This window comes from Grammomys surdaster, unplaced genomic scaffold (genome assembly GCF_004785775.1).
Source record: "Grammomys surdaster isolate TR1022 unplaced genomic scaffold, NIH_TR_1.0 127, whole genome shotgun sequence".
NCBI lineage: Eukaryota > Metazoa > Chordata > Mammalia > Rodentia > Muridae > Grammomys > Grammomys surdaster.
In genome coordinates, this window is record NW_021604585.1 from 7,805,756 (window position 1) to 7,816,733 (window position 10,978).

Consider the following 10,978-nt stretch of genomic DNA (forward strand, 5'->3'; position numbering starts at 1 on the left):
TGAGAAGTAATTTTTATTTCAATAATATAGGCAAACTGTGGATGTAGCATAGTGCCACAGCTAATAAGGAAGTTCTTGCCTAGCATGCACAGGGAGTTGGGTTCCATCCTCAACACCACAAAACTAAAAACAAATAAAAACCCTAAGAACAACCAACACTAATGCCCAGTCTTCTATACATCTGAAATCTCTCTGTCACAGCAATCTGAGGCTTCCTGGTTTGGACTTCAGGTTACCAGAGAAGATGGGTTTTCTATCAAATAATTTGAAACCATGAAGAAAAGAGTAAGATGGGACTTGTAACATTCCTTGTATTTTCCTAGTCAATAGCCAATATTCAGTGATCCTGAAAAACTGAGCTGACTGACTATATAAATTTAAATGTTTGAGGAACTACAAAATATGGTTTATCGTAAAGTGAAACTTACTACTCTGCCTTTCTTCTTTTTTGGCTATTTCACTCAGTCTGCTATTTAATCTTTAATTACAGGCCACAAAAGAAGTAATAGAACGGGAAGCGCCAGGGATGGCCCTGGCAATGCTGATGGGATCACTTAATGTTACACCTCTGGGCATGCTCTCTAGGTAAGAAAGCCACCCACAAACTGCAAAGAAAGTGAAACTCCTGACTACAGATCAGTACCCTAGAATAGTAACTCTAAAAAACTTTAGACACAAGACTTGATAGGTTCATTCTGTTTTATCCAGAGCTAAGAATATTGGTCTCTGTAGCTATCTTGAGCAGATCCTCCTTTTTTTTCTTTTTTCTTTTCTTGGTTTTGTTTTTACTTTTGCTCAACTTTTAGATCCTTTCTGAATGTCATCAGTCCTAATGCATAAGAGTTGAACTTGTTAAAATGTAAAGTTATCCTTTTTTGTGATTATTTATAATCAGCAACTGATATTTATTAACTATAACTAGGTGCTAGTTTAATTCAATGAACCAGCAAATTTTATTAAAATCACTTATCTCATATGTTAGGAATTTGATTTGAATTTACAAGAAGGCGTATTTATGTACAGTCATAAAAAGAATTCAATTCATATTGATAGTCTCTGGGTAATTTAGTTTATTTAAATTGCTCTTCTAAATCAGTATATTCTTAAATTAGTATATTTAAAACCACTTTATTGGCATAGCTGGTGGCATTTATACTTTATCTGATGGTTTCTTAATATTTTAGCAAATCTTAGTTTATAGTTCTATAAATGAGCATAATATACATCATTAAATATAAAACTGTTCATTTAGTCAGTGTCTCTTTTAATGATCTTTAAATAATAAACATTTAATCTCATAGTAGCCAAAATAATATGACTTTGTAAATTTATAACTTTATAATCAGCATAGCCACTTATATTTTGTGTGAAATATGACTATAAAAGCTAAGGTACCTATTAAAATGTTATTCAAAGTGGTTTTCCTCTTACTTGTATTATGTTTATATTTCATTAGTGGCAGACATTGGAGTTATACCTATGAATGAATCATCAGTTATTATATTCTCTTTACTATCATATGTATATACAGTATTATAATGCTAAATTTAATAAATATAAATGGAATTAAAATAGTATGAAATATTATATATTTATAAAATTAGCTTTTTAAGAATTTTACACATGTTTTGATCATATTTTCCCCTTCACCAACTCTTCCAATATCCATGGCCCTTCTCTTCCCACCTAACATTGTCTTTCACCCTCATCAAGAACAATATATATTGCACAAAAACTCTTTGTGTGTGGCTTGCCGCTGGAACATTGTAGACGTACCAGGGGCTACGTTATCCCTGTCTCAACAACTAAGAATTGCCAATAGCTTTTCATCTAAGGGTGAAATTTTGTGCCCAACTCCCCTCTTCACACTTAGATTTGGTTTGGCTTGAACTTGCACTGATCATATGCATGTTTTCATACTATTTGAATTTATATGAGGGTATGCCCTGCTGTTTCCAGAAGATGCCATTTCCTTGTATCTGTCCACTGCCTCTGGCTTTTTCGTTCTCTTCATTCTGTCTATATCAATGATCCCTGAGCATGCTAACATTCTACTGTCTCTTATCAACAACTCTCTGCTTGTTGACCGTTCTGGATCTCTACGCTGATCATCATCTAATGCAAGAAAACATTCTCTGAGAAGTTTGAGAAATATCTTAATTTATGAGTATAATATCATTGGGAGTTGGTCTAAAACAATGCCTACTTAGCAAATGATACTAGTTTCTTACTTAGCATCTATTATTTATCTAAGTATAGGTTCTTGTCCCAATAATGATGCTAGATATGGATTTTATCTTGGGGATCTGTCCTTTGATCCAATCAGAAAGTAGTTAGTTACTTCCATGATATTGATGCCACTATTGCACAAGTAGGCAGAGTCTTGCCAGGCAGGCATTATTCAAGCTAATTGGGTTCCCAGCTCAAAAAGATTGATGCTTACTTTTTTCCTCTTGTAGCTTTTAAAGTACCTGCTAGCACTATAAAAGCTATTTAGTAGGACTGAAGCTGCCAGATCTGTGCCAACTTGATTTCATCATGCTCTGTGATATATTCAGCATCAAATGATGAAGTAACTAGCAACATTGACAATCGTCTATGATGCTTGGGAGTCTTTGGGACCTCATTGGCCAACAACTCTTAAAAATATTGGCCATTCTTGGGACATGAATTTTATCTGTTAGTCTCTTTTGTCTAGTAGGGAAACTGTTGTCCCATTATAAGGTAGTAGGCATCCATATATCAGTTTCCCTCATCTACCCAGCTCTCTTTATTCTAACTCAACTTATTCTTTCCTAGTTTCTAATTTCCTTTTAACCTTTTATACCACAGCATTCTATCTCCCCTCTATTGAATACCTCTTCCTATGGGCCCTTACTAATTTCCTAGCCTCTATGGGTATTCCAAATGAATGATACATATCTATAGATTCAAACCTAATATTCACAAATATGTTCAAATATATTCAGATATATTCACAAATGAGAAAAAAAGCATGTGACATTTGTCTTTCTGGGTCTGAGTTTTTCCACTGAGAATGAATGTTTCCAGCTCAATAGATTTACCTTTGAATTTCATAATTTCATCATTGTTAAAAGATGAGTAATATTCCATTGTGATAAACCTTTCTGTTCATAGTTGATTTAAGTAAGATCTTTTTACAAATATTGAATGGATATATCAGGTTCCATTAAATATGGCATAAGGAAACTGGAATTACTTTGCTAAGTGTTTTTTTTTGGGGGGGTTGTTTTTGTTTGTCTTTCCTTTTCCATGCCTTCTTAATGTTTCAATAACAGGCGTGATTAGAGTGTACCTTTCTGCAGCATCTGATTTTCATCACTTTGGCTTTGGGGCATACTTCTCTTACAGTACATGTCATGCTGTTTTATAATTATTTAAATGTTCATATTGCCTAGTTTGTAGAACACCCATCATTAACAGATCTTTATCTTATTCGGTTTTATGTACTCAGCTCCCAAAACATTACCAGAAAAGTAATAAGTATTAAACTAAAATAAATAATAAATTAAAGAAGAAAGAAAGGAAGGGAAGGAGGAAGGAAGAAAAATGAACAGAAGGAAGGAAGGAAGGAAGGAAGGAAGGAAGGAGGGAGGGAGGGAGGGAGGGAGGGAGGGAGGGAGAGAGGGAGGGAGGGAAGGAAAGCTGGTTTAGAAAACATTTGTTGTTATGAGCACATAACATTAGTCTTTGACCTCTGTTTTAAGGGTCTTGCTTCCTAAAGAAAGTGATTCATTGAGGACTTTACCTTGCAGAGAGTGAAACATAGATAAAACTAAGTTGTCATTTATCTCTTTCAAATGCTGATTCTGATCACAGTTACTTGTGTGCTGTTTTATACAAATGACTTGGTAGATGGCACACAGTATGTTCGGAACATTCTACAATGGTTCTTGCTAGCCTCTTCATCTGTAAAGTGAAGGCATTAGCAACACCAGGTCTTTCTCATCAAATGATTTAACCTGTACAGTGATTGGAGCAACAGCTGATTCCCAGTCTTAGATGCTGGTCGGTTGCCATTATTTGAAAGTTCTAATTTACAGATAAACTGGCTAAAAAATTTTTTAAGTGTGTCTCCAGATATATCTTCTCATCTCATCTGTATACTAAAGAAATATATTTTTACTGAATGTAGAATTCTGTGTTGGATTTTCTCTTCTTTCATTATGTCTAAACAAAAAACAACAACAAAAAACTTTATTCCACCATCTTCTGACTCCATAATTCACCAGGAAATATTAAGCAAATAAATTGTTGTTCCTTATATGCAATAGCTACTTTTCTCTGGCTACTTTGAGGATCTTTTTTTTTCTTCATATTTAATTTCCACAATGTGATGCTGTGCCTGGGTGTAGTTTTGTTAAAGTTTCCCTTTTGGATTCACTGAGACTCTTGAACCTAGAAATGTATGCCGGTCAGATTAGCCATTAGTTTGGGGGTTGGTTTCCATGTACAAGTTTCAATCTCTTCTCAAGTGTGACTCCTGACATGAAAATCTAATCTGTTAATAATGAATATTCTAAGATTCTTTAGGATCTACTTTTGATCTGTTTTCTCACAGTATTTCTATGACATATCTTTATATTAACTGATGTCATCCCTCTCTCAGTTCCATTCTGCCTTTGAACATATTCAAAGGGGGGTGGGGATCAGGATCAGGATCAGGAGCAGACGAGGGGAGATGTACAGAGGGTCAGGAAATGGAAGAGAGGTGAGTAGCAATGGGGATGGAACAGGGAAGCCAACAGAAAGTCCCAGAGGCCAGGAAAGCAAGAGGTTCCCAGGACCCAACAGGGATGACATTACCTGAAATACCCAACAAAGGGAAGAGAAAACCTGTAGACACTAAATGCAGATGTTAGACATGGCCCCCAGTTTAGGGATAGGGCCACCCACCCTTATCAAAAATTTTAGCCCAGATTTGCTGAAATAAACTTTCAATTCTAAGGCTGAAATTCTATTTTAACTTTATAAAAATTTTTCTTTCAATTCTAAAGTTTCCATTTAGATTATTTTCATGATACCCTTTTCTTGACTATATTTATTTCACTTTTATATTATGTCATGTAAAGATGCTTGTGTTAGCTATGTAAAAATTATTTTTTGACAGTTTCCACATATGTCTTCCCTTAGGGTTGGTGCCAATGGATTTTCCCTCATTAAAAAAAAAAAAATAAAAAGAACATATTTTTCTAGTTCTATTGACTAATTTTGGATAGTATTCTCAGTATTTTGAATTTAGTATTCTAATAAAATATTTATCCCAGTTTAAATCTCTGGATCATGTTTATTAGTTTTGACAACCAATGTATTTGAGTATTGATTCTAAACATCTTTACTGTACTGTGGGGTTTGGACAAATTGTCCTCCATATTCTTTGGCACTTGAGTACTGGATTTCCAGTTGGCACTTTTGCGGGAAGTTTATAAGATGTGACCTTGTATGGGACTGTGGGTAGACTATGAGATTAAAGATTCATACTATTTCCCATCTGTGATCCAGGCTTCTTCCTTGTGGTTTTATATGTGAGCTCTCAGCCTCCTGCTCCAGCCGTCATGCTGGCCTGCTGCTATACTTCCCTACTATGGTGATGACTTGTATTCCTCTGGAACCATGAGTTCAAACATCCCTTTCTTCTATCAGTTGCCTTCTTATAATGTATTATAGCCATGACAGAAAAGTACCTGAGACTTGTACTGTCATGTTCTGTCCAGAAGTCTTCATGAATTAGTACAATATTTGAGCAGTGGTACTTGTATGTGCATGTATATATCATACTTATGTCTTAAAAGTCTCTCATATTCTTTTTCGAGCTTTATATAATGTGAATATATGTGTGTGTATATATATATTCACAGCTCATGGTTGATCTAGGAATTTTTTGCTAGTTCATGCATATTATTAAGCATCTCACTTTCCCCAGCACTCTGCTCCAAAGTTTTTTCATATACTCCAATTTCCAGGGACCCTCATTTCCACTTAACCTATGTGAATGAAAAGGATATGTCTTAAATAGACTTAATTCTCTTTGCTTTTGTATATCTCTTTACACCTATAACACCTTTCTGGTAAAACAGCAAAAGATTTAAGGAAAATATATTCTTTTCACCTCAGCTTTTCATAGGGAGTCCTTTTCTTTTCCCAGGGAAACAGAGTGTGCTACAACCTTAATAGCAACGCTTGACCTTAGATCCTTAACCTTGGTCAAGTTACAGCATGTAGTTGGGCAAGTCTAGCATATAATGTCATGTATCTTTCCTAAATCTATACGTTTTAAAAGATTAAATACCCTTTTCTAAACTTTATTAGCAATAGTAAAGCAGTCACTGCATAATATATATTAAAGAATGATTTATTCTAAAGTTTTTGTGTTGCTGTTGTTTGTTTCATTTGTTCTTTTTTTTGGTTTTGGCTTTAGTTTTTCCAATTCCTATATCTAACCAGATTTACAATCTCTACTTAGTTTTTTCGGGGTAGCACCTAGCTAGCTCATTTGATAGAGCATAGAACTCTTAATCCCAGGGTGGTGGGCTTGTGCCCTATGTTGGGTACCAGATATAGAGGTACTAGCCTTTCTATGCCTACTCTAGCTCTTAAATAAAGACACGCAGGCCTTATTTTTATTATGAGCTTCAGCACTATAGCTAGGCAGATACTCATTGATTCTAACCCTAACATAGCCTAATTAGGCTGCCTGCTGCCCAGCCATGTGACCCATTACTTACCATCTTAGTCTCACCCTGGCTGATCCTGCGTCATCATCCATTCTCTCATGGCAACTCTCATGGCACTTGCTCATGGCAAACCCCCCTCCCCCTCCCTCCCTTGCCTCCCTTCCCCCACCCTTTCCTCACTAGATACCCTCTCTAGGATGAGAGGTCCTGTCTCTTCCTCACTTGCCCAGCTATTGGCTGATCAGCTCTTTATTAACCAATGAGAGATGATGAAAAATAATGTTTACACAACATTGAGACAGGAGATGTTTGGTAATGCTAACGTACTGAATGCAAGCAGATCTCTGGGCATAGTACTGAGCATCTGAGTACAGAGTGCACAAGACCATCCTCCAACAGTCCTTTACCAACCTATTCACTGATATATATCTAAATTATAAGCAGTGGATAATTAATAAAAATATAAGTCCTAGCTCTTGATTTTGCAAACAGATTTACTATTATAATTCTATGTACCGCATCTTCTAATTGTGTGTAAGTATTTGGTTAATTTTTCAATTACATAAATTTTTCTGTATGTTACTACATATAATAAAATATGAAGTCTTTAATTACTTTTTAATGAAGGCATAAAACTAATATATTTTGTCATCTTTTAATCGGGAACTTGGTCTCTGCTTTAATCTGGTCAGAAACTAAATATAAAACGTCTAGCACATACATTCATTGAAGTTCTCAGAAGTTGAGAGCACTGGCTCTTCTGAAGAACCCAGTTTCGATTCCCAGCACTCCCATAGTTTCTCACAAATGTCTGTAACTCCAAATCCAGGGAATCTGATCTCTGTGGGCAGCAGGCAAACAAGTGGTGTACAGACATACATGAAGGCAAAATATCCATATTCATAAAAATAAAACACATTCAATGTTTGTGGTAGAGGATACAATTTTTCCCTTTGTTGCCCAAAGTTTTCATATTAATACTGGGTTAAAATGTGCCTAAAGTACCTAGCAGTGGCGGTATGTACCTTTAATCCCAGCACTCGGGAGGCAGAGGCAGGTGGATCTCTTGAGTTCAAGGCCAGCCTAGTCTACAGAGTGAGTTCCAGGACAGCCAGAATTACACAGAGAAACAAACAAGCAAACAAAATGTTAAAAGAATAGCATCAACTAAACTTAAATCTTTGTATCAGTGAATTAATTTATGTGATATTAAAATAGTATAGGTTATTTTAAATAATTTATATTAATAGTACTACTATCTTGAAGAGCTTTAATTTTTACTTAACCCAAACCAGATATACTTAGATTAAACATAATAGAAAAAACCAAAAGTTGGTAGATTTTAATGTAACTGTTTTGTAACTTTGCAGTTATCAGAGAAAGTTTTGGGGGTTTTTTTCTTTCTTTTTTTATTGGATATTTTATTTACATTTCAGATGTGATCTCCTTTTCCCATTCCCCCCACCCAAGAACCCCCTATCCCATCCCCCCTCCTCCTGCTTCTATCAGGATGAGCCCTCACCCACCTGCCTACTCCCACCTCCCCACTCACAAATTCCCCCACACTGGGGCATCCAGCCCTCACTGGACCAAGGACTTCCTCTCCCACCTATGCCCAACAAGACCATCCTCCCCTACATATACAGCTGGAGCCATGTGCTCCAAGGCTGGTGGTTTAGACCCTGGGAGTTTTGGTTGGTTGGTATTGTTGCTCTCCCCATGGGGCTACAAACCCTTTTAGCTCCTTCAGTCTTCTCTCTCACTCTTCCACTGGAACCCCATGATCAGTCCAATGGTTAGCTGTGAGCATCTGCCTCTATATTTCAGGCTCTGGCAGACCTCTAAGGAACGAGAGGGTACAGAGACAGTATCCAAATTAATAAAATCAGAACTGAAAAGGGAGACATAACAACAGAAACTGAGGAAATTTTTTAAAAATCATCAGATGCTACTACAAAAACCTATACTCAAAAAAAATGGAAAATCTGGATGAAATGGATAATTTTCTAGACAGATACCAGGTACCAAAGTTAAATCAGGAGCAGAAAAACCATCTAAACAGTCCCATGACCCCTAAAGAAATAGCAGCAGTCATTAACAGTCTCCCCACCAAAAAAAGCCCAGGACCAGATGGTTTTAGTTCAGAATTCTATCAGACCTTCCAAGAAGACCTAATATCAGTTCTCTTCAAACTATTCCACAAAATAGAAACAGAAGGAACAATACCCAGTTTGTTCTATGAAGCCACAATTACGCTCATACCTAAACCTCACAAAGACCCAACAAAGAAAGAGAACTTCAGACCAATCTCCGTTATGAATATCAATGTAAAAATACTTAATAAAATTCTTGCAGACCGAATCTAAAATACATCAAAACAATCATCCATCATTATCAAGTAGGCTTTATCCCAGGAATGCAAGGATGGTTCAATATTCAGAAACCCATCAGAGAAAGTTTTAATAATAAAAGTTATGACTAATTTTGATTAAGTACACCATAGAACAGGTTGTAGAGGTCGGCAATAAGGACTTTAGTCTTCAAGTATTTGGGATTTTTGTTCTTTCCTCGTGTTTCGAGACAGGGTTTCTTTGTATAGCCCTGTCTGTCCTGAAACTTACTGTGTAAACCAGGCTGACCTTGAACTCACAAGATCCTCCTGCCTCTGCTTCCTGAGAACTAGGATTATAGGCGTGTGTTACCACCTCCAGGCATATTTGGCATTCTGTATGCTGCTTGTAACTTTCTGCTTTATATAGTAGAAGTTTCGGTATAAGCACTGACTTCCAGTGTCACAACTTCCATTGGCTGTTATGCCTTAGAAGATATTAATAAGGACAGTGCCTATGATTTCCATAATGTCTTTCTCTTATTATCCTTTTGGGAGCTAGTTGTTTTAGTAATAGGATTTGCACAAGGAACCAACCTGTTTGAAAAATCACCATGCAAACCTAGAAGAAAATGCAAGCTCAGAAAACCTGAACAAGCCTTATTTATACCTCAAGCTGTTTTTCAACTTAGAAAGTGCCTATAATATATTTTTTAAATAGCAATCTAGGAGGAAAGAATACTCATATCTTAAGTTACCACATTGTAACATTTTTAATAAACATAAGACAGTGAAGATAAAATACAGCCCATTCAAATAAAACAACCAGTTGACAAAATATTTATGATAAGGACCAAATGGTGAACTTACTAGAAAAGACTTTAAAACAACCATCCTTAGATGACCAAAGAACTAATCAAAAATATTTACGAAATCAAGAAAACAATGTTTGACCAAAAGTATGTTTCAGAAAATATTTTTTTGAAGCCAAGAATAAACTATGAAGTTGGAAAGTACAAGAACCGAGGTAAATTTTTAAGTTTAGGGATCCAGAAGCAGTTTTAGCGTGCATAAACAGTATCATTGATTGATAATTCTGAGAAACAGAAAGAAAAACAGACCTGAAGGTGAGTATCTATAGACGTGTATGCCTAGAAGAAGAAGGGAGATGGAGGCAGGGATGAACATCAAGTTGACAGAACATGAATCTGCAAATCCAAGAAGTTCAGTAAATTCCAAATACGATTAAGTTCCAAGAGCCTCACACTACAATGCATTGTAATTATTGTGTCATAAGACAAAGAAACAAAGGAAGATACTGAAAGGTGCCTACCCTCAGATAAATTTGGTTTGGTTTATTTGAAACAAGGTATCATGTAACCTAGTTTAGCCAGCCTTGAACTCCTGGTCCTGCTTCTGTCCTCCCAAGTGCTGGGATTGTAAATTTAAGCCAGCACACCTGCCTTTTCAATAACAGTCTTTTCTTTTTTTCATCCTAATTGCAATTTCCCCTTCTTCCTCTCCTCCATTCCTGTCCCCACCTACCTGTACTCAAACCCCCACCCCATCTACCCTTCTTCAAAAAAGGGCCAGCCTCAATTGATATCAACTAGTTCCAGTAAGACTAGACACCTCCTAGTCTATTAGGCTAAACAAGGCAAATAGATCGGACAGGGAAGTTTCTGCCACACATGTTAATTATATAGTATCATTTCCCCCCCTTTCCTCTCCCCTAACCCTCATATATAGCCCTCCCTGCACACCTTCAAATTCATGGCCATTTTTTCACTAATTGTTACTGCACACATATATGTATTTGTTTATACATATATATTCCTAAATATAATTTTTTCAGCCCATATAATGTTACTTGATTTATACTTTCAGGACTGACCATTTGGGACTGAACAACCAATTAATGTGCCCTTCCCTAGGGAAGACCACCTAACCTGCT

The 10,978-nt window shown here is 36.2% G+C and overlaps 1 protein-coding gene across 1 annotated transcript in view; it reads left to right on the forward strand.

Moving 5' to 3' along the window:
* Gphn (gephyrin) overlaps positions 1-10,978 on the forward strand; it is a 442,000-nt gene that overhangs the window by 194,808 nt on the left and 236,214 nt on the right. Inside the window, exon 5 of the mRNA XM_028788870.1 lies at positions 491-585. Coding sequence (XP_028644703.1) covers positions 491-585 — 95 coding nt within the window. The remainder of the gene's footprint in view (positions 1-490; positions 586-10,978) is intronic.